At 41.4% G+C, this 25075-nt stretch overlaps 1 protein-coding gene across 2 annotated transcripts in view; it reads left to right on the forward strand.

Annotated features, from left to right (window-relative positions):
* Positions 1-7326: 7326 nt before the first annotated feature.
* TOP1 (DNA topoisomerase I) overlaps positions 7327-25075 on the forward strand; it is an 88432-nt gene continuing 70683 nt past the window's right edge. The window contains exons 1-2 of one of the 2 annotated variants that reach the window (XM_064276084.1): positions 7327-7608; positions 7935-7959. In XM_064276084.1, the coding sequence (XP_064132154.1) occupies positions 7576-7608; positions 7935-7959 (58 nt within the window). In that variant the 5' untranslated portion in view covers positions 7327-7575. The remainder of the gene's footprint in view (positions 7609-7934; positions 7960-25075) is intronic. The other variant, XM_064276082.1, reaches the window with a different exon arrangement.

Raw genomic sequence — 25075 nt, forward strand, 5'->3', positions numbered from 1 at the left:
CCTACAGAGCAGTTCTACTCTGTTCTACAGGGTTGTTATGAGTCAGAATCAACTCAGTCACAATAGTTTTATTGTTTTGTTTTGTTTTTTAATGCTTAAATATTTCAGGCTCAGCTGCTAACCAAGAGGTTGGCAATTCAAATCCACCAGCCACTCCGTGAGAGAAAGCTGTGGCAGCCTGCTTTGTAAAGATTTATAGTCTTGGAAACCCTATAGGTCAGTTCTACTCTGTCCTAAAGTGTCGCTATGAGTTGGAATCAACTAGATGGTAATGAGTTTGGTTTTTTGGCTTATGCTTAAATATGTTTTGGATATGTTGTACACCACATCCTTTCTTTTTAAGATTCACAAATGTATTAGAGTGAAAACTCTGAGAAGTACTGTGGAAAAGAGACCTGTTTAAGTTCAATCATAACAATGTGTGTATTTGTGCATGGAACTCTTCTTTCAGTGGAAAATCTATAAACAGTCCACATTTCACAGTGCATACTTTGGGGAACAGGCCTGCTTATCAGCTTTTATGGGGGCTGGGATGGTCCATGAGTCTTTTTTTTTTTTTCCCCTGAATTTTATTTATTTTGTTGTTGTTGAGAATACACACAGCAAAACATAACACTAATTCAAAAGTTTCTACATGTACAATTTAGGAACATTGATTATGTTATTCAAGTTGTGCAACCATTCGCACCTTCCTTTTCTTAATTGCTTGGTTCAAGAGTTTCGATTTAGATCAGTGTTTCCAAAGTGTTGCCTGTGACCTTCCTGGGTCTTATTTGTCCCATCTGTGCCATTCCTTGATATTTTTTATTTAAACCCATCGATCGACTTTTTTTTTTTCCTCATCCTAAACAGTTATATCCTTAAAATCATTGATTTGGCGTGGTGGTTAATTTTCTTTTCTCGTGTGCATTGAAATATATACATAACTATTAAATTAAAATGTTTTCACACATCACCTATAATCTTTTCAAGTACTAGGGCTAGATGGACCATATTGTGGGGATGGTGGTTTGAAGTGTTAGGAGGGAAAGTGGCCATGTGGGCTTGGGTAAGTCAGTGAACAAAAATCTTTTGTTTTTGCCCTGGAGACCTCTGAGCACTGTTAGCTACACATGCTGGCAGAGAAGCTCAGCCGATGACAAGACTTCCTGGTTACCTGCATGTTTGTGCACCGACGACAAGACTTCCTGGTTACCTGCGTGTTTATGCACCGGGCCCACCTTTGGTATGCTATTCTGGAATCTGTGCTCTGTTTCCATATTAAGCTGGGGTTTCCCTTTCAGAAACTTGGAAAGCAAATGCAGATTCTCCCTAGGAACTGGAAAGAAAGGGAGCAGGAGAGATGTAGCTGTAGCAGGCACTGTTATTCCTGAAAGCAGTCATCAAATCATCTTAATTTAACTGCAGCAAGCAGGTGGGGGCCAGATGTCCCATTTGGTGGCCTAGGCTTGATTCCAAGATGGAAACACTATGAGGAGAAAGACCAAGGGCAAGGATAAACTGGCTCTGGCAGCTTGCTTCAGAGAAAGAGCATAACTTTGGAGTCAGGCAGATCTGGGTTTGAATCCAAGACTCATTATTTGCCAGCCATGTATTCTCAGCAACTTTTGGTCTGTTTGTTTTGATAATCTATTAGATACCCAGGAGTCCTGGGTGGCACAAATGGTTTGTGCTCAACTACTAACCTAAATGTTGCCAGTTCGAGCCTACCCGGTAGCACCTCAGAAGAAAGACCTGGTGATCTGCTTCCGTAAATATTACAGTCAAGAAAACCGTATGAAGCAGTTCTACACTTAAACACAGGGCGTCACCATGAGTTGGAATCCACTTGATGGAAACGAGTTTGGAATATTAGATACCCACTATTATCATTATTGTACAGATAAGGAAACGGAGGCTCAGAGAAGTTAAGCAACTTGCCGGTGGTCACACAGGCAATAACCAACTTAGGTTGGTTTGACTATCAGGTGTATGCTCCTAACCACTGCATTATCCTGCTTCCACTCACTTATTGATTGTCCACCTCTTCTGTAGGATGACCTGTTGCTGGGTGCTGGGGATCAAGTGTTGAACAAGATGGTCAAGGTCTCAGCCTCCACAGACCTTACATTTTACAGGGGAAGTAGATATTAAACCACTAATTACCCCATTAGTAACTTAATAAAAATTTGAACACTTGACCTGGGTATGGGAGCAGAGGTCAGGGGTCTCAAAGAAGCCAGGGAAGGCTTCTTTGAAAAAGTGACATTTAGGTTGAGCTTTGAAGTATTCACAAGTCTTAACCCCAAAGCATTTACCACTAAATGTGATAGAGGTGATTTTATAGTCGTTGGATGAATATTTTTTCATGTTTTTAATAGATTTTATTAATGTTATTATTTCATACAAATTTTTTTCATAGATGTTATTACTTAGAATGAAGTTAAATTTAAAAAGGGGTCAATTAAAATGTCAAGTAATAGTTAAGTAATAGTAGTGGAAGTAGTAATGTTGTCGTTGTGAGGTGCTGTCAAGTCAGTTCCAACTCAGAGCAACCCTATGTACAACAGAATGAAACAATGCCTGGTCCTATGCCACAGTCATCGATTCTTGCTCTGTTTAAGCCCGTTGTTGCAGCCACTGTGTCAATCCAGTTCAATGAGGGTCTATCTCTTTTTTGCTGACCCTCTACTTTACCAACTGTGATGTCCTTTTCCAGGGACTGGTCCCTCCTCATAACATGTTCAAAGGACGTAAGATGAAGTCTCGTCATCCATGCTCCTAAGGAGCATTGTAGCTGTACTTCTTTCAAAACAGTTCTTCTGGCAGTCCATGGTATGCTCAATATTCTTCTCCAACACCACAATTCAAATGCATCAATTCTTCTTTGGTCTTCCTTATTTACTGTAATGGATATGGCAAAACCCACAAAGGTCATACATGAATTAAGCAGGTTACACAGGGCCTTTAACCTACTTCATTCATGTATGACCTTTGTGGGACCAGTCCCTGGAAAAGGACATCACGCTTGGTAAAGTAGAGGGTCAGCGAAAAAGAGGTAGACCCTCATCGAGATGGATTGAAGAGGACATGGAACCAGGGATATCATTGCTGATGTCAGATGGATCCTGGCTGAAAGCAGAGACTACCAGAAAGATGTTTATCTGTGTTTTATTGACTATGCAAAGACATTCAACTGTGTGGATCATAACAAATTATGGATAACATTGAGGAGAATGGGAATTCTGGAACACTTAATTGTGCTCATGAGGAATCTGTACATCGATCAAGAGTAGCCACTGGAACAGAACAAGGGGATACTGCATAGTTTAAAGTCAGGAAAGGTGTGAGTAAGGGCTGTATCATTTCACGATACCTATTCAGTCTGTATGCTGAACAAAGAATCCAAGAAGCTGGACTATATGAAGAAGAATGGGACATCAGGATTGGAGAAAGACTCATTAACAACCTGTGTTATGCAGATGACACAACCTTGCTTGCTGAAAGTGAAGAAGACTTGAAGCACTTACTGATGAAGATTAAAGGCCACAGCCTTCACTGTGGATTACATCTCAACAAAAAGAAAACAAAAATCCTCACAACTGGACAAATAAGCAACATCATGATAAATGGAGAAAATACTGAGGTTGTCAAGGATTTCATTTTACTTGGATCCACAATCAACACGCATGGAAGCAGCAGTCAAGAAATCAAAAGACGGATTGCACTGGGCAAATAGGCTGCAAAAGACCTCTTTAAAGTGTTGGAAAGCAAAGATGTCACCTTGAGGAATAAGGTGTGCCTGACCCAAGCCACTATGTTTTTGATCGTCTCATATGCATGCGAAAGCCAGACGATGAATAAGGAAGACCAAAGAAGAATTGATGCCTTTGAATCGTGGTATTGGTGAAGAATATTGAATATACCATGGACTGCCAAAAGAATGACAAAGTCTGTCTTGGAAGAAATGCATCCAGAATGCTTCTTAGAAGCAAGGATGGCAAAACTATGTCTTATGTACTTTGGACATATTATGAGGAGGGATCAGTCCCTGGAAAAAGACGTCATGCTTGGTAAAATAGAGGGTCAGTGAAAAAGAGGAAGACCCTCAACGAGATGGATTGACATAGTGACTGCAACAATGGGCTCAAGCATAACTACAAGTGTAAGGACGGTGCGGGACCAGGCAGTGTTTCGTTCTGTTGTGCAAAGTGTCGCTATAAGTTGGAACAAACTTGAGGATACCTAACAAGAGCAGAACCTTTGAACTTTAAGGGTGATGGGAAGTACCTCCATGAAGAACTGCCTCCCTTACCATGAGACCAGAGCTAGATGGTGTCTGGCTACCATTACTGAACATTTTGATCAAAGATTCTCTAGAAGAATCCTGATCAGAAGGGGGAAAATACAGAACAGAATTTCAAATTCTCATGGACTCCAGACTTTCTGGAGCCTTGGAGGCTGGCTGAACCTTGAAACTACTGCCCTAAGATAATCTTTAAACCTTAAGCCAAAAACATCCCCTGAAGTCTTCTTAAAACCAAAATATAGTTTAATTTAACTAGTAAAGGATGTCTGCCTTGAGCATTGTGCTCTTCTAAGATCTATCTATGTGGGATCAAATTAACAACAGTAACACAAAAGATTAGATCAGAAACTTAGGAGACAGTGAGTTTATGTTAGTGGGGGAGGAACATCTCAGAAAAGGAGGGTGAGAATGGTTACACAACTCAAAGAATATAATCAATGTCACTGAATTGTACATGTAGAAATTGTTGAATTAGTATATGTTCTGCTGTGTATATTCTCAACAAAAAAAATAAAATGAATTACTAAAAAAATAGAGATGGGAAGTGTGGGAAGGAAATCATGATTAGATTCGTGTGCTGAAAAGCTCACTTTGGCTTCTATTAGAGAACAGTTTGCTAGAGAGCAGAGCCAGAAGGGAGGCTGGGAGCCCTGTTAAGAGCATATTGTCATAATCCAAGCAAGAGATAACGTAAACCGGGACAGCATGTGTGCAGGCAAGAGGGAAAAAGGAGATGGACTGAAGAGTCTCTGGACTAATGAGAACGAGGGAGAGGAAGATGCCTAGGGTGGGGCTTTTCCAGCTGAGTGGAAACGGATGAACAGCTCGTGAGGTATCCCAGCGCAGACGTCAGGTAGGTGGTTGTGGAGGCCACTTATCTTTGAGACAGTTTGACTTTTGTAAACAGGCGACCTCACGGAGCTATTCTGAGAATTCAGCGCAGGGTATGCGGTACATGCTCCACAGACATTAGTCCTTTACCCTACTCACGATCCGAACAGCTTACTGCGGATTCAGCGGTGGTCAGAGCCAGGACCTGTTTAGCTCCAGGTCCTGCCCCTTTGGCCCCTTGCGCCACCCTCTACCTTAGCACGTTTCCTGACTCATAGATGCTCAGTATTTGTAAGATGGGAGGAATGAAAATAGGCCCCTTGTGTCTCAGGGTACATGTGCTCGGCTGAAAACTGAGGCTAAACCAGACTCTTGGCTGACCGACAAATTAAAATAATTTTTTAAAAAGTGGGCGTGATTTACAATAGCAAAAAGTTGGAAGCAACCAAGGTGTCCATCAACGGATGAATGGGTAAATAAATTGTGGTATATTCACACAATGGAATACTACGCATCGATAAAGAACAGTGACGAATCTGTGAAACATTTCATAACATGGAGGAACCTGGAAGGCATTATGCTGAGCGAAATGAGTCAGAGGCAAAAGGACAAATATTGTATAAGACCACTATTATAAGATCTTGAGAAATAGTAAACCTGAGAAGAACACATACTTTTGTGGTTAGGAGGGGGGGAGGGAGGGAGGGTGGGAGAGGGTTTTTTATTGATTAATCAGTAGATAAGAACTGCTTTAGGTGAAGGGAAAGACAACACTCAATACATGGAAGGTCAGCTCAATTGGACTGGACCAAAAGCAAAGAAGTTTCCGGGATAAAACGAATGCTTCAAAGGTCAGCGGAGCAAGCGCAGGGGTCTGGGGAACATGGTTTGCGGGGACTTCTAAGTCAATTGGCAAAATAATTCTATTATGAAATCATTCTGCATCCCACTTTGAAATGTGGCGTCTGGGGTCTTAAATGCTAACAAGCGGCCATCTAAGATGCATCAATTGGTCTCAACCCACCTGGAGCAAAGGAAAATGAAGAACACCAAGGCCACACGACAACTAAGAGCCCAAGAGACAGAAAGGGCCACATGAACCAGAGACCTACATCATCCTGAGACCAGAAGAACTAGTTGGTGCCCGGCCACAATCGATGACTGCCCTGACAGGGAGCGCAACAGAGAACTCCTGAGGCAATAGGAGATCAGTGGGATGCAGACCCCAAATTCTCATAAAAAGACCAAACTTAATGGTCTGACTGAGACTAGAGGAATCCCGGCGGCCATGCTCCCCAGACCTTCAGTTGACACAGGACAGGAACCATCCCCGAAGACAACTCATCAGAAATGAAAGGGACTGGTCAGCGGGTGGAAGAGAGACGCTGATGAAGAGTGAGCTAATTATATCAGGTGGACACTTGAGATTGTGTTGGCAACTCTTGTCTGGAGGGGGGATGTGAGGATAGAGAGAGAGGGAAGCCGGCAAAAGTGTCAAGAAAGGAGAGACTGAAAGGGCTGACTCAAGAGGGGGAGAGCAAGTGGGAGTAGGGAGTGAGATGTATGTAAACTTATATGTGACAGACTGATTGGATTTGTAAACGTTCACTTGAAGCTTAATAAAATTTATAAAAAAAAAAAAAGTGGGCGTGAAATAATCCACAAGTTGGAAACCTTGGACAAAGGCTAAGGAGCTCCTCCCGCCAGACGCCTCAGGATTAGGTTATCGAGCAAGCTGGCGCCGGTGCGAGCTCTGGACCACGCACCGCCAAAGGATTCGCAGCTCCGCGCTTCCCAGGCTCCAAAGAAACGCCAGAGCGGGCTACCAGCTCGGCCTGGCCGGGTCCCGCCGCGGCCTTTAAAGGCCCACCACGTGGCCGCTGCGCCAGCCCGGGTCCGGAGGCGGAGCCCCCGCGGCGCCTGCGCACTGCCTAACGGGTGGGGTGGGGGGATCCGGGGTTCCGAGAAAAGGCGCCGGGTGAGGAAAGGAAGATAGCGCTGGGTGGGCGGCCATGGGAGGAGCCGGCTCCATATGCAAATCACAGCGCCGCGCGAGGACTAGAGGCGTGGCTTGTGATGCCGAGCCGGGTCCGCCTTTCGAATCGCGAGGGGCGGGCCCTACAACCCTCGGCCTCTTTCCGCGAGTCCCTGACGTCGCGGACGTCCCGTTTAAAAGCGGCCGCGCAGGCGCAGTGAGCCGAAATGCGAACTTAGACTGTTACACAACTGCTGGGGTCTGCTCTCGCCGCCTGCCCGGCAGTCAGTCAGCTTCGTTGCCGCTGTCGCTGCCTCAGCGGTTCCGGGAGTCTCAGGCCCGCCGCTGTCGCTGCTTATCCGCGCCTCTGGGAGCCTCCGGGAGCTTCCGCGAGCCCCCCGTCTGTCAGCACAGCCGGTCCTGACCGCCTGCGTCTCCTCCGCACCCCTCGCCGCCTGCCGCGCTCGGCGCTCCGGCCGACATGAGTGGGGACCATCTCCACAACGATTCCCAGGTACGGCCCGGCCCGAGCCTCGCGGCCCCCAGACGCCGCCTGGCCCTCCCGCGACCCCCGGCACAGGCCCCGACACGGCTCGGCCGCTTTGACAGGCCGGAGTCCCCGGCGAGGGGCCGCCTGCCGGGGGAGATTGGCTGGCTAGGCCGCGGGTGGAAGCCGTGAAGTTACAGTTCAGGGGGGATGGCTGCCCTCATAGGCCGTTCCCGGGGCCCCATCGTCCCGGGGGGCACGGGGGGCTAAGCCCCCGGCCGCGCGCGTTCGCCGCCCGGAGTGGGGGGATCAACTTGCCTGTCGTTTCATATTTCCTCCTTTTCTTTCTCCAGATCGAAGCGGATTTCCGATTGAATGGTGAGTGTGCCCCAGCCCCTCGACCCTGCCCCGACCCTGGGCCCCCAGCCGCCGGCCGGCTACCCCGCGCCCGGCCCGAGCCGGGCAGAGGACAGACATGGCGTCCCAGAGACTAAGTCCCGGCTCCGAGCTCACCGGCCCCATTGTTCCCATCGGGCCGCCTCTGGACCCCCTTTCCAGGGACCCAAGCCCCCCCAGATCGCGGGCCTCCGAAGAGGGGGTAACGGAGACCCCGTATCGCCCGTCGCCCGGCGTCGGGGAGCTTCTCCGGGCCCGGATTCCTCCCGGGAAAGTCGCCTTGTCGACGGTCGGGACTTAGTCTCTGCGCCATTTTCTTTTTCTCTCTCCTCTCCTTTCTGTGCCTGTGTCTCTTTCTCTCCCTCCCTCGGCTCCTTCCTTGGGCTGCCCAGAAAGAGCTTTCTGCAGAGCAAAGCCTTATAAATCACAGACCCCACTAGGGAAGGAAGGGTGGGAGATGGAATTATTATTATTTTTTTCCAGTTAGAACTTTATTTTGGTGTTCCCTTTCTGCGGCTTGTTTGTTCCCTTTCTGTTTCCAGAATGAAAGATTCCCTTCGCAACTGTTGATTTTTTTTTTTTTCGGTAAGATGTTTATGATAGGAATTATGGCGCTGAAACTAACGCTGCTCTTTGTGGAATTCTTCATATTTCAAGATTTTGTTTGTTGTAAAGGTAGTAGTAGCTCCCTTCAAAAAGTTTGCAAGTTCTCTCTAGGCCACCCAGTGTAAATGTTGGACTCTGGCATGTTGATTTTTTGAAAAAATTAGAGCATTCGGGTCTGGAACTTTTCACTGTGACTGAGGTTCCTAAGGCAGTTTTTCCTAGAAATGTAGTTTAGTGTACTTGTTATGAGGAAAGGTTACTGAGCATCTCATCTGGACCTGGTGTATGGGCCTTTTCATTTGGACTGTGGGGAAGGAAAAGATTTTATTTATCGGAAGAAAAAGTGGCCAGCACCTACCCCTGCTTCTTGTTCATTTTTCAGAACCCACTGGTTTCCAGATACCAAGAGCCAGCTCGCTTTTCCCAGACTTTCATGTTTTTGAACCCTTTTCAGCCAAATTAAGACATTTATTTTTCAAGTATTTCTTCAGTTACCCAGCGTAGATTCTCCAATAAAAAAGCTCACCCTTGCAGGCATTCCAACAATCCTTTCGAAGGAGAAGATAGTATTCCTTTGTAGTGTGCTGGGAATTCCCACTGATTCTGATGGTACATAATCCTGCTTAGTTGAGTTTGGGTTCCGGGAACCTCTCCAATGGGAGAAGCTGATGAAGAGGTTTTCTGATGTTGTAATCAGCAGTGCAGTCCATCATGTCAGCCTGCTCTTCTGAGAGCAGTCTTACGTTCAGATTTTGAAGTAGAGCATCCAGCAAGAGATGGCACTCCACTAGGAGAGAATCCAGTTGAAGTGTAGCATTTCTTGAGCATCTGATATGTGCTAAGCCCTGTGCTTAGTGTTAGAGCTGAACCTTCTTCCACCACAACACTACTCTTGCCTTCACATAATTCATATAATTCAGTCTATTGGAGGAGACATAAATAGTTAATTATAAGGTAGGTGCTGGGGCATATTTATACTCAAAAGGTGTTGGGAGCATAGGGGACTTAATTTTGTCAGGGGGTGGGGAAATTTTGGAGGAGGTGATGTCTGAGCTGGGTCTTGTGCGAGACTAGGTCCTGAGAGAATTGTCAGTGGTTGGAGTGTTTCTTAACTACCCGTTTAGCCAACCTGTCAGGTTTTTAAAAGAGGGAGGAGATAGGGCCCCTGCAGTCCAGACAGTCCCAAGGCATGTTTCTTTGGGATGTGGGAGCAAAGAAAGAATGTGGCAGGTGAGGATGTAGGAAGTCCTTTTGACCTCCCGTGGAGAAAGGTAGCATTTTAATAAATTAATAAAGTACGCTTGTGACTTTTCAGGCGGGGCTGAGTAGGTAGTGTATTTAGTAATGAAAAACAGCCAGCCCTTTATCCTCATGAGTAAGTGAACCTCCATAGTTCTTAACCTAAATTCTACGAAGGAACTATTGAATATGTAGAGCATTAGTGGGCTGGAAAGGTTTTTGATCCTTACTGCCGTTTTTATAGAGAATGGAATGAACTGGCCATGTAGACTTTTGGAAAGCATGTGTACACATGTAATAGCTAATATTTATTGAACAGTTACTATCTGTCAGATACAATTCTCAGCTCTTTCCATGCATTATCTGGTTTAATCCTTGGAAGAATCTTTATGAGTTAGGTACTATTTACCTACATATTATAGATGAGGAAGGTGAGGCTTAGGTATGTTTACTAGCTTGCCCAAGGGCAGCAAGTTGTGAACTCCAAAGCCCGTGAGTTTAGCCACTGTACTGTAGAACTGGTTCTAGTATGAAGAAATTAAAAGCTGCACATCTTTACTTAAAGGGGTCTAAAAGAAAAGGAAGGATTTGGTACTTTGTCATTTGCTTATTTTTTAGCTAAATGTGTTCCTTCAAGAGAAGAAACACTTTCACTGTCTTTACTTTCTCCTCAGAAGAATGTTATTCCTGGAGTAATTATCTTTTTGAATATTATCTAGAAGAAAGATGTGTTAGTAACTGTGTGCATGCTCTACCAAGTTGTATACTGGTAACTAGTGATTGATTTATTTAACTATGATAAGACAGTTTCTTAAAAAAAAAATCAATGTTTAATTGTGTTCAGACATGTCATTATTGATTTTTGTATTAAGAGGAGTTTGCTTAAGCATGATTTTAAGTGGGCGTGGCCCGTATTACAGGTTAAATGTGCAAGTTCATGTATTAAAATCAAACATCCTTTATCTTGCCTGCCCTCAGCCCCTTAAGTCTAAGAGACTTGTTTTTCCTTTGGAGCCTATACTTTACAATAGTATGTAGTTAGTTGCAGTTAATATGGAATTTAGAACATTCTGGCCCATACTCAACTGCTGGGAAAATCTGCTTTTTGTGAAATATATTTGTAATACTGAGAGTGAGCTGGGAATTTCAGGAGCAGAGCTGTAACTTCTCTCTTACCTAGATGAAAAGACTTCCTTTGTAAGTGTTGGTAGCACTAACTGTAGTGGGTCTAAAGGCACGATTACAATAAGTATAGGCTGCTTGGTGTATCTGTAGAGTTGGTAGTGGTAACATCAGGCTGGGTGTTAGTGATCCTTTTGTTGTTTCCAGGACTTGAAGTTGGGGAGCTCCCTGCCCCCCAGCACTGCTGATCAGTAATATGTTGATTCACTGGTATGAGCGAATCCTTCACTTCCTCAGTGATTATTCCAGGAAGTGTTACTGGTTCATGATTTGACATCTTGTGTTGGTTCTAGTTAGCTTGATGGATTTAAATTCGATGAGTGGACTAAGTATGAATTGTTTCTGATGCTAACAGGTAGTTGTACTTTTGTGCTGTTAGGCACAGGTTGAGGGTGGGAAGGCTGATGATGTGATTTGAAAATTCCTATCATATTTTTAAAACTGAAGAGCGATGGCACCTCCCGAAGAAATGTGGCACATCTTCAGACCCAGTCCAGAAACATTTAAGCGTTCGGCTTCACTGTTGTCTTTTCCTTCCACTGCAGCCAGATTCCTTGGGGCACCTTTTCAGGATTAGTGAGCTGCTGTAGAATATATTATACTTTGCAGTGAAACACGATTACCTGTCAATACGTGCTTTTTAGATGACTAGCAGATCTCAAAGTTCTCTCAGATCTCGCAAACAAATTTTAGACTAAGATCTTCTGGTAAAACCAAGTCCAGGAGTTACTCCAAAGGAATCAGAAGTACCTCGTGGTCTGAAAGGTGAAAACTAGATATTACTGTCACCAACTCCTAATTTTCTTTGGTCAGTGGGTAAGGTAAAATGGAAAATAGGAACCCAGGGTCAGTACCCTAATCTCATTTTAACCAATAGTAGCGGGGAGGAGGGGAGGTTGAGTCTGACTTTTTTTCCTCACTGTCAGCGTAAAAATGGGGAATTGTATTTGAAAGAGAGATTCATTAATTTGCCCTGGGGCATAGTAAATTAGTACCCGTCTATATGAGTGCCAGGGTTTATTTTAACTAACATTTTAAAGCTTATATTCCAAAATTGGGCTGTGGTATTAACTGACAGTTTTTGTTTGTTTTCAATGGGGTGGGAGGGGAGGGTGATGCATAAAAATGTCTGACTTTTGAGCCTGTAAATGTGTTAGAAAAGCTTTATACATGTTACATATCACTTACAATAATGGTTCTCTGCTGCCGCTAATAGGATGCGAAATTATTTTGTACTTTCTGGGTGTTTTTAATTTTTGGAGCCTTCAGATGATACTGACGTGTGAGTGCGTATGTATTTTACAGATGTTTAATAACTTTTGCCATACATACAGTCAGTAAAGTTCAAATTCCCTTTGATAAATGAATTTACATGTAATTATTTTCTTTTGAATGTGGCTATAGGAATGCTTCAAAGGAGTATTTGGTGGGGTGTGGGGGGGGCCCTGAAAGAAATAAGGAACAGTAAAGTATAGTCAATTTGTTGCATTTGGAGGTAGACAAGAGTCACTTTAGTGAATTTTCTGTGTCCTGTGATTTAGATTATTTGACTGTCCCTTTATTATTTTGAAACCATTAGTTTTGCATAATAAGGGCATTTGGGCAAACGGAATTTGATTTCTTAAGGTGAAAGGTTTAGGATGGGCCAAGTTCCAGGCTTGCCCCTGAAGAAGTGGGGTATTGTGTTAAAAGGAAGCTTTCAGATTGTATTTAAACTTGAAGTAGTAATATTTGGAAGAAGTGTTTTCTCCCTGTTTCCTTGCCTTGTAAATTTGCAGTTAGAGAAGCAGTTTTCCATCCTCATGGCTCCAAGCCAGTAACTGTAGTAGGAAATCTAAAATAGAGGCTGTTGGCATGGAAAAATTAGCATTTTGCTGGCCCTTTCTCCTCCCCCGCTTGGTCTGAGTAGGTGCAGGCGGTGTGCCCTCTGTTGATAGCCTAGGCTAGGGCCTCGGTACCGTGGAGAAGGAGGGCTGGCAAGGTGGCCAGCAGCTTGATGAGGTGGGAAAAGCTTATATATAGCTGAATATCTGTTAGATATTAATGGTATTTTTGATAGTGTTCTAGGAAATGGATGTTTGCTGAAATGATTTAACAGCAACTACATGTTGTTGAACATAATTTTTATTCTATGTGTTTAATATCTTAAATACTTTTCAAACTCACAGAGGTGACATTGCTGATATCTGGGGTATACTGAAGATTGTAATATCATCAAGCAAGGCCATCCATATCAAAGCGTATATTCAGTGTCTTTATCTGTATCTGAGTATCATTTATGTGTCCAAATTTTAATAAAGGAAGAAACTCCAGGGGGGATAGGCAACTTTAGTTGTAATTTCTTTTTGGTAGTTATTTATTTTTGATTGTTCTCCTAAGTTTTCAGATCCTTTCACTTATTTCTCTGCTACCTTTACCTTTATGTATTGTACTTGAGAATTTTTCTGAAATGTGTGTGAGTCAGAATGGACTTGACAGCACACAACAACAATATAGTTAATATTTTTATTTACGTCTCCTTTCTGCTCCTCCCTATCAGATTTGCGGTGGGGCTGTGTCATTACCAGTTCTTTAGTGCCCTCTCTGAGCCTTTGAAGCTAGCTTTTTTTGTTTTTGTGGATTTAAGGAAGTAAAGAACTCAGTTCCTTAGCACTCCTGAGATACACCTAGATGAACTCCAACAAAAGGTATAAAAGCAGTCAGCAATATTGTAGACTTTAGTTCTCCTGTCTTTGTTGTTGTCCATGATGTTGAGAACAAATTTAACAGATTCCTGGGTATTCTGACATTTTCCTGTATTTTAAAAACAAACCAGCCAACCTTTGTTCCCACGTACTTTTTTTTTTTTTCCTTTGCACAACTTAACAAAGATAGATGCCGAGGACGTTTTCTGGGGAGACATTTTGGCTGTTTGGAATTTACAAAGAAAAGGTTTTATGTTGGAAGTTAGGTGTGTACTAGAATAATGCACCATTTTGTCACTTAGTAAAAGTCCAGATTTATAAAGTTTCGTGGGCTTATTACTGGTTGGACTGAAGACTGATCCAGTGGGCTTCAGGATCCAGGTCATGTTCACTTGCGTATCTCGTTGGCTAAGACCCCTTGTTTCACCCAGCTCCTATAAAGGAGCTCCTTCATTTCATAGTCAGCTGAGCCCTTGCTCAGCAACAGAAGGGGAAGTGGGAGGAAGGGAACTAATTTTGAGTGCTTACTAGACACTCCATTTTTATACATATTAAATCTCAATTTAATGGGGATAGTACGGATTGCAGAGGCTTATGGGAGAACTAGAAACTAGGAAAGGAAAACTTTTCTTCTTTTTGCCCCTTCCCACTTCCCCTTTTTGGTAGCATACTGCCCTGGTCCGGAGACTGAAACCCTACTCAAGCTGTAATTGGTAAACTTCTAACACAGATGTTACAGTCTGCCCTCAATTTTTTTTTACAAATAGCCTGGACCCCTTGTACTTGGAATGTTACGTCTTCAGCAGATGCTTTGGTATTAGAGCTGGCACCAGCCTGACATTGAAGGGTATAGGTGGTGACAAGGGAAGCTGTGGGGAGAGGTACTAGGCTTTTGAGCAGCTGCAGTAAAATAGAAAATTGGAATAAAAATCAGAATAACCTAGATAAGTCCCTGTTAACAATGAAACCTGGCCTGGGCACTTGAATCTTGTTTTGTCATCTATAAACGAGGATAATATTTCTATGCAGCACAAGCTGTCAAAGATTAAATGTGTATATGAAAATGCCTCTCTGTCCACACGCTTTCAGATTTAAACTTTGGTCAGCTTCTACTCTGAAACCGAACTTTAGTTTGTTGTGTTTGAGGTAACAATGTGGGTGACTCTGTCCCTCTGTGGTATTCCCTGTTAACATTTTAAATCTTCATGAAAATTACACAGCAAAGAGTTGGTTAACGAAGTGCATAGCCTACACTGATCTCTTCCAGTTATAAAGCAATTGCTTATTCTATGTGTTTAATTAATATTGGTATTAAAAGGTGGTATAACTGTTTCTAGGTTTGGACTAAGTAAGAGCCAAATGTGTATATTTCCTGCTTTTCCAAAAACAAGTCTAAGACAAATTGATCATTGAACTTCCAGCGATGGAGAAGAAAGCCTCAGAAATGATGGAATTCTGTTGATGTGGCTAATTTCTCAGCCATTTAATAGAACTGTGGATTTTTTGTTGTTGTCGAAGATATCCAGAGCCTTACCTTTTAGATGCATTTAGTAAGTGAAATACTGAGATCATTATTTGTGATTTTTTTTAAACCATGAAACTCAATATGTTTTAGGCCCATATATTTTTTTCAAAGACCATCCCCCCTTTTTAACTGAAAAGACTCAGAACAAATCTGAGATACCTTAATTTTCCACTTATTCAAATGGTTGCTTAAAGGGAGCAACACAACTCCTGTAAAGTAATAATTCTTGGGAACAAGAACACCTTAAATGACGTTTCACTGTGAGAATTTAGTCGCAAACTCCTTGCTAACAGTTGTGTATGAGTATAGGCATTTGGAAATTATATGAACAAAATTTGTATAGTCAGTAGGAGTTAAATAACAGCTCATAATTCTCACTAATACCAAATAGTCTTGAACTTGTTATTTTGGAAGTGCTACTTTTTACTTAAAGGAAATAAAGCAAAATCCTTTGGGGTTATATTCACCAATGTCCAATAGATTAAGCCTAACGGCTCTTATTAGAGACCTTATACCATTGATCAAAAGGACCACCATAGAAGCATCACGACAGAAGTTGTGGTTGTGTGCTGTCCAGTCAGCTCCAACTCAGAGCACTTGTAACAGAGCAGAACTGCCCCATAGGGTTTCCTAGACCATGATCTTTATGGACGCAGATCACCAGATCTTTTCTTCTGGGGAACGGAGGAACTCGCTGCTGGGTTTAAATTGCTGATCTGTTGGTTAGGAGGCCAGTGCTTAATCATTGCCCTACTAGGGCTCCTTGCAACAAGAATAGACTTCAAAATTAATATTCAATTAAAGGTGGGCGAGAGAAAATAATTTTGTAGAATAAAAATTACAGAATAGGGTCTTCTACTTTTTCAAAGTCTTCAAGAATAAATGTCACAGGAGAATGTGGTTCTTAAAGTATATGAAAAAAAAACTGGGGAGATGAATATTAATACTGCATGGCTCTATCACCCTTAGTATATAAGGAGAGCATCCACAGAGGTTTGGATTTTAAAATCTTCAACGCGTGGACCTCTTTCTCATACCAGTTTTCTTTGGTGTAGAATGTGAATGAAGTCAAGGGTGGGGGTGGTCCTTCCCCTACGCCAAAATCAGGCAACCATGATATAGTGGGAAGGACAGAGACTTTGAGTCAAGTGAATTAGAATTTGAGTTCATCTTCTCTTCAATAGCTAGGTCTTTGAACAAGTTAATCTCAGAGCCTTAGTTCTTCATCTGTAAAGTAGGTATAATACTTAACCATACAAGATTAAAGAGCATGTGAGGATTACTTTATGAAAGATGAAGCTTAGAATAAAATTTTAGTTCCTTGCCAATGCTAAAAAAAAATAAATCAACCAAAGAAAAACAAGCATCTTTTTCAGAAATTGCTTTATTAGTCTTTTATTCAAAGGGGGCATCTTTAATATCTTTAAATTTGAGTATATGTCTACCGTGAGATTTTTACCTAAGATGAGGGTTGTGCAGGGGGGATCACTAGAGAGGCTTGAATATGATCCCTTTGCTGTAAATCTGAGACAGGTTGGCTCAGGAGGGTACTGACTTGCTTTGGCTTTATGACAACTTCATTCACTTAGTGAAAAGCACCTAATGTGTACAAACCGCTTTGTTTCTCATAAATTTATTTACAGTTTAAAAGTAATTTTTCCCCTTTGCCCTTGGGATAGTGTGGTATTTAGAAACTTATTTTGGAAGCTAAAAAATTTGTGTTAAATTATAAAACCGAAAATTTAGGTTGCTACGTTCATGTATTCAAACATTGAAATGTGAAATGTAACTACTAGACACAGGTGAACAAGACAAAACTCTTACGGATCTCAGGGTGAATGCATTGAAGTCAGTAAGTTGTAGGTAGGTACACTTCCTCTTTTGAGGTTCCCGATTTTTTACTGGACCTCAGTATAATGGCTCCTGTCATACCAGGGTGAATGGGGATGGGAGGTACTTTCTGACAGTTAACGTTTCACTATCAGTGAAAGAAGGTGACATCTCCATTTGTTCAAAATCAAGGTTTTTTTTTTTCTCCCCATTAAAGAAATTAGAAACCTAGAAACTTAGATTTCTAAAGATGTCCACGTACTAATTTTATAACTGTTCTAGACAATAGTTTTTTAGGTTATCAAATATGCCTGTTAAACCTTTTCACTTGTAATAGAAGAAACTGTTTAAAGTTGAGTTCTGTATACTTATTTCCTAGTATCTTTTTGTGTCAGACAGCTGTGTTGCATGAATTGTAGAAAAGTAGTTTCCAAGTTTCTCTGAACAGGTAGATTGTCAGGATGACTAGAAATGCTCACATTCTGTACGACAGTTCCTGTGACAGTAGCTTAATTTGAGTATAGGTTTAAAATAATTTAAATCCTTGAACTGAATTGCCTGGAATAAAGAATATGTAACTATTAGTACCTCTTTGAAGTGTCTTGATGTGGGTCATACACTAAAGCTGTTAAACTCCTCAGGGGAAGATGCAGAGTGCATAGCGGTATTACTTAACAGTGACTTGAATACTAGAAAAGTGATAGAAACTAAGTGTTAGACTTTCTGTGCCTTATTCTTACAGTCTGGGCTTTTTTACGGAAATGGATGCAGTGTCAGTGACTCTTGGCTATTTAATCAGAAATAAGAAATCAGAAACAAGATCCTCAAAGGAAATTGAACAAACTTCAGCATCTATTTCTTAACTTTTCATGGTTCCAGTTAGCCAGGAAAGGAAACTAAAGGAATGAGGAGGAACACACATTAGTTAGTCCCTGTAACTGCTGGCCTTTGAGACCTGATTTCCTAATAGAAAGCCCTCCAAGGCCAGGAACCCAAGTTCTTTGAGAAGTCTTCCAGTCTAGCAGTCCAAAAGTCAAGGGCCAGATGGGTTAGGGACAGCACAAGTTCAGGTAATGGTAGCTTGATCATAATCATTTTGGTTTTTTCCATAAAAAAATGGGCATCTTCTCCATTCTTCAGAACCTTATGGCCCATTATTGATGTTAGCACCACCCTGATCTCAGAATGTCAAAAAAGTTGTCTATCAGCAAAAGCATACTGGTTTTCTCTGTGAAGAAATATTCTATTTGGGCAAGCAAGAAGCTCAAGTTTTTCTCCCCTGTAGTTCTGAAAATACTGTAAAACTTTTTTCCGTCCTTGGAGAACTCTTTTTTTTTTTTGTACAGCCATGAGCCACACAACATCTATCGGGCAGCGTCTGACTGCATTTACGTCTGTGGACCCGTAAGGTTACAGTAGAGTTCAGAAATCCCAGTTGAAGAACGAGATGTAGCAGACGTATCTAACGTCAGTTAGTCAAATGTTTGTCTTGTTATGTAGTGTACCATCTTATGCATAAAAGACATGAAATGCTTCCAGATACACTAAAACATCTTTAACATAATACAGTAATAATAATAATGTTTTGATGCATGTCACAAAGTAGCACCTGTTTGTTATTATGAACTATTGTTTGCACCTTGAATTTTTAATATAATAGGCTTTACGGGGGTTGGTTCTTAACTACGGGTTGTAGGTAAGTCGGACGTTCCTAACCCAGGGATTGCCTATATAGGATATGGTGTTTGTACAATGTCCAAATCACATAATGTCCTCTTTCATAGAATATATCCTGGACATTAAGTGACGCATGACTGTAGTTGTGGAGAATATGTACAGCAAACATACACCAGTTCAACTATTTCTCCATGTACTATTCAGTGACACTGATTACAATCTTTGAGTTGTGCAACCGTTCTCACCTTCCTTTTCCAAGTTGTTCATCTCCATTAACAAGCTTCCTGCCCCCTAAGATTCTTATCTGTTCTTTTGAGTTGCTGTTAATCATTTTGATCCCATGTAGATAGTCCCTAAAAGAGCACAATGCTCAAGGCAGACATTTTTTACTAGTTAAATTAGTATTAGCCATCATACCAATTTTCTTTGTTTGGTTTTAAGACTTCAGGGAATGTGTTTGATTTAAGGTTTAAAGACTCTCAGGGCAATAGTTTAAGGGGTTTATCCAACTTCCATGGCTCCAGAAAGTCTGGAGTCCATGAAAATGTGAAATTCTGTTTGCATTTTCCCTCTTTTGATCAGGATTTTTCTGTGGAATCTTTGATCAAAATGTGTGGTAATGGTAGCCAGGTACCATCCAGTTCTTCTGGTCTTATGGCAAAGGAGGCACTTGTTAATGGAGGCAATTAGCCACACATTCCATTTCTTCCTCCTATTCCTGACTCCTCCTTATGTTGCTCCAAGCAAATAGAGACCATTTGTGCCTTGGGTGGCCTCTTGCAAGCTTTTAAGACCCCAAATGCTATGCAACAAAATAGGAGGTAGAACAAAAGCACAAAATATGTTAGGACAATTAACTGAGATGTCCCGTGAAACCATGACCCTAAATCTCCAAACCAAGGAACCAAATCCCAGGAGGTTTTTTTGGTTGTACATGAGCAGCCTTAGCAGCTACTCTCTTCGTTGTTGTTGTAAATATATCTGTCATACAATTTTGCCAGTTCAGCTTTTTACAGGTGTATAACTTATTGACAGCAATTACAGTAATTGGCTCTGCAACCCTACCCTTAATGCAGTTTTTCTGTCACCATTAACTCCCACCCCCACTCCTGGTTACCACTAATAAACTTTGGTCTATACATTTTTCTTATTTTTTAGTATGTATTTGTCATTTTGTGGTTGACTTATTTCACTCAACGTAATGTCTTCAAGCTCCATTCATATTATATAGCATGTATCAAGACTTCTTACCTCCTACTGGCTGAGTAGTATTGCCTTGTACGTATGTACCACGTTTTGTTTATCCATTCATCTATTGATGGCCATTTAGGTTGTTTCCACCTTTTGGCTTTTATGCATAGTGCTGCAGTGAACATTGGTGTACAAGTCTGAGTCTGCTTTCAAGTTTTTGTAAGAGTGTAATTGCTGGGTCATATGGTAGTTCTATTTTTAGTTTTTTGAGGAACTGCCACACTCTTCTCCACATCTGTGCCATTTTGCATTCCCACTAGCAATGGATAAGGGTTCCAGTTTCCCCACGTCTTTGCCAGCATTCCTTATTTTCTGTTTTTTTTTTTTTTTTTTTAATCTTAGCCATCCTAGTGGGAGTGAAATGGTATCTCAGTGTGGTTTCGATTTAAATCTCTGATGGCTAATGATGTTGAACATCTTTTAATGTGTTTGGTGGCCTCAAGATACGTCCTCTTTGGTGAAATGCCTATTCAGGTCCTTCACCCATTTACTACTCTAAGACTGGAGCGAATCTAGAATTTTGGTCTCAGACACTGTGGTGAGCTAAAATTTTTAGAGGCATAGTTTAAAGTTGTAGTACAGTATGATGAATTGTGGCCATAAATGACTGGAAACAAAAAGTACTTGCAGAAGACTAGCAGAATGTCAACTAAAACCTATACTGACTGCACAAAGGTAGGTGCTACTGTGCAAAAGTGATAATCATGCTAAGTACATTTATTGAAAATTTGATTTTTAAGACCTACAGCAAACCCCATCCTTATTTCCCAGAAATAAAGTTCAGTGTGCATTCTTCCCCCACACCTCTAAGATCATGTTATTTCCTGCACATTTACCCTGGAATGTTTTTTAATCATTAAGAATTGGTAAGGTTTAGATAGGTAGGTATACCTAACACTTCTCCATTTTACTGCTTATTTTTAGGAAGGTGCTAAGTATTGTGAACTCCTTGAGAGCTAGAAACATCTCAGAGCCTCGTAGTAGAGAGATACTCAGTTTCCTTTCCAGTGAAGCTTGTCCATAGTCACTGCCTAAACCCAAGCCAGAATTATTCACTTTTCTCTGGCTTCCACTGAACCTTTGATTCTCTCTTGCAATTTTTCATTCTATTCTCTAGAAATTTGTATGTTTTGCTTACTTATTAGGAAGTGGCCAAGGACACTATCTTATCCTACGTGGTCAGTGCTTTCAACAAATGTTTAAGTTGGGAAATGAGAGCTCTTTTGTCCCTTAATTCAACAGCTAGTTGAAGATGAAGTGGGAAACATCGAGTTTTTCACTAGTTTTCATTCAGTTGTCCTCAAACTAATACATACAAGGCTCACCAGGAGGTGCTTGGTAAAAGGCATAGTCATAATCTCACTGCTAGAAGTTGATTCTGTAGTGAAGGGTACTGAGAAATTGCATTTTTAATATACCCTTAACAGTCCCAAATGATTCCGATAAATGCAGGTGACCATAAAATCACCTTTGGAGAAAGAAACTGATCTTTATGGACTTGATTATCTTACTTGGCTTCATTTGATTAAAGTGTCCTGTTGGTCAAGCTAGTCTGTGGGTGGTGCAAGCAGATAAACACTTGCCTAGTAACTGAAAAGTTGGTGGTTCGGACCCATCCAGTGTTGCCTCAGAAGAAAGGTCTGGCGATCTTCCAAAAGGTCCAGCCTCGAAAACCCTGTGGAGTGCAGTTCTATCTTTCAACGCATGGGGTCACCGTAAGTTGGAATTGACTCAAGGGCAACTTGTTTTTTTTATTGATTGAGCTACTGAGCTTACAGGATTTTTTTAAAGGAGCAGAACACAGTGTTTTTCAGTGTTTATAAAAGTTTGATAATTGATTATTGAAATAGCTGAGTAGTTAACTACCTTTGCTGCTGTTTTATCTTCTGTTTCATCAGAATCCTAGTACTTTTTCCTACTTCCATATTTAACAAGCCTTTTAATCCCAGTGCCATCTTTTAGGATTGGGTGACTAAGCAGAGCACAGAGTGAGTGTTGTCATGCTAATATTTCTAGTGAGGTTAAGGCAGGGCTTCAGAAGGTAAGTTAGGGATATTAGCATAGCTTAGTGGATCCAGACTATGGAGGTCATTACCTTTAGATTAAGTTAACTGGGATCTGTAGCTACCAAAGGCACTAGCTGAAATGGCAGTGTTGAACAGAGTACTGGTTGCCATGTAGTCTCCTGATCAGCAGCATCAGCAGCATTTGAGAATTTGTTGGAAATTTAAATTCTTGAGCCTCATCCAGACGTACTGACTCAAACTCTGGGTGTGAGGGCTCAGCCGTCTGGGTTTTAACAAGTCCACCAGGTGATCTGATGCATACTAAAGTTTCAGAACTACTAGAATAGAGCAGGATTTGAAGTTCAGCTTCATTTTTTTCCTCACCTAATGAAAGACAGTAGACACAGTCTTCCTGCTCACCAATGAAAAAATATAGACTTTAGAGGTGGATAAACTTTGGCTCAACTCTTGTTAGCTGTGTGGCTTTGAACAAGTCACAACTCTGGTCCTACTTTTCTTATCTGTAAAGTAGGAATAACAAAAAAACAAAACAAAACCCAGTGCCGTTGAGTCAATTCCGACTCATAGCGACCCTATAGGACAGAGTAGAACTGCCTCATAGAGTTTCCAAGGAGCCCCTGGCAGATTTGAACTGCCAACCTGTTGGTTAGCAGCCATAACACTTGCACCAGCAGTTCCATAAAGTAGGAATAGCTACTTCGTAATTGTGAGGATTAAGTACAATCTATATAAAAGCTCCTGGTAGCACCGATACTACTATATCTCCAAAGTCAAATAACTGACAAGAATGAGATTAAGTTGACTAATTAAAATAAAGTTTCTGGTGAAGTTCTATAGTCCTGACATTTATAGGAAACCTAAAACTAGTTTTGTAGTAATTTAGCCTCTTAGTAGTGTTTCTTGTTCTTTCATAAGACCCATGGGTAGGGTTCAGTACTTGTTCAGCACTTGTATTTCTTTTTATCTGTGAAGCTGAAGTAATTCATAATGTGTGTTGGGGGGGGGTGGTCCTTTGGAACATAAAAGTCTTTAAGGAGCCAGTTACATGATTATCACCAGAAAGCCTTCTTCTATTTGTAAAAAATATATTGTATACGATGTAAAATAAAATATATATTACATATATATAATATATTTATATATATTACATAAAAACCAAGAAAACCAAACCTGCTGCCGCCGAGTCGATTATGACTCATAGCGATCCTATAGGACAGGGTAGAACTATCTCATAGAGTTTCCAAGGAGCACCTGGTAGATTCGAACTCCTGACCTTTTGGTTAGTAGCCTTAGCACTTAACCACAATGCCACCAGGATTTCCATATATATATACATATATATATATATATATATATATAAACCCGTAAAACCCATTGCTGTTGAGTCAACTCTGACTCATAGCGACACCATAAGACAGAGTAGAACTACTTCATAAAGTTTCCAAGGAGCGCCTGGTGGATTCAAACTGCCGACCTCTTGGTTAACAGCTGTAGCACTTAATCACTGGGCACTAGGGTTTCCGTATATATGCATATGTATATATGTTATAATTAGTTTGGTAGGTGGTGTTACAGGCTGACTCTTACTACAGCTAGTCTCCCAGAGAATGGCCATGCTTGTGAAGCACAGTCCAGTCATACTGTAGACAGAGAAGGCCCTTGGTGGAGTTGGTAATAGGATACATGAAACAACCCATTTGATACCTTTATGGCCAGACAAGGGGTAGACATAGGGGCATTCTGAGGCCCGTGCCCACTGGGAACAAAAGCAGCTCGGGCTGAGCTGTGGATTTCTGGACAGGAAATTTGTGTTTTCACTACTTCCCAGACATTAGGGGCTTACTGAATAGAAGCAAAGGAGGACAAGCCTGCAGGAACGGGCCTGCCCTAATTGAGCTGGCCTGAGCAAGGTACATTTTCAGGTTAAACAAGTCCATTTTCCCTTTTAAGTTCTCCCTCCTGGAAAAGGAAAAGCATTTTCAGTGCAAGAGTGTCCTTGTGAAAACATGACTCACTGCAGAGGAGTATGTGAAATGCAAGTGCCCATCTTAAGGGTCCTGTACTGGTTAATTACTTTCGGACATAAGAGTAAAAAATTCCATATTTACGTCTTGTGATTGAAGAATAAAGAGAAATTTCTCATTTTATCTCAGCTACTATTAGGGTGGGTAGGTCATGTCCATTTTGCACTTGATGAAACAGGTTATCTTGCATTATAAACACCATTATTGCTCAGTATCCTTTAAAATGGTTGGTAGTAGTCCACAACCTCATTTGAAATTAGTTTTTAGCATGTTGCATAAAACAAAAAGTTAATTCACATTTGTTAAATTGTAATTAGTAGTAAGTGTATGGCTGACTATAAAGTGGTAGAGAATCTAAGATTATACAGACATGTAAAAAGCACCCAAGAGACTTAACTCACCCAACGCGCTGCTTATAGTAAAAAAGCAGACCAGAACTCAGCTTCTTCACCCGATTCGGGATCCTCTTCTCACTATCCCAGCATGCACATGAAGTATATTACAATAGACATACATTACTGCCAGTCTGATGAAACAAAATGGGATTGTAACCTTGGCCTCTATGAGGACCACTGATACATAGTGGACAAATAAGATCTCAGATAACAGCTTGAGTCAGTTGCTTAAAGACTAAGAACAGATTTGGGCTCTGTAGGTTTAGTGTCAAATTATGAGTTGTTTTAGGGTAGAAGAAGGAACTGGAATAAGAATGAAATAGCTGATATTTGAACATTAGTACTGTGTTGTGTTCCAGGCAATGTCTCAAGTATTCTGCACTCTTGCTTATCAATCATGAGGTAGTTAACATTAGTATTTCCACTTTACTATTGAAGAAAGTGAGGCTCAGGTGTTAACTGGCCCAAGGCTGTGTAATTGTAAGCACCAGAGCTGGGAGGCTCATCTAGGTCTCTCTCATGCCACAGCCTGAGTTCTTACATATGACACAAAACAAGGTAAAGGGGAGCTTGGATGACTCACTTGCCTCCTGGGAATTCTAGGCAGCAGTGGAACTACCCATGTGGCATCAGATGAAGGGTTCTCATCTCTTAGAGG

This window comes from Loxodonta africana, chromosome 24, assembly GCF_030014295.1.
Source record: "Loxodonta africana isolate mLoxAfr1 chromosome 24, mLoxAfr1.hap2, whole genome shotgun sequence".
NCBI lineage: Eukaryota > Metazoa > Chordata > Mammalia > Proboscidea > Elephantidae > Loxodonta > Loxodonta africana.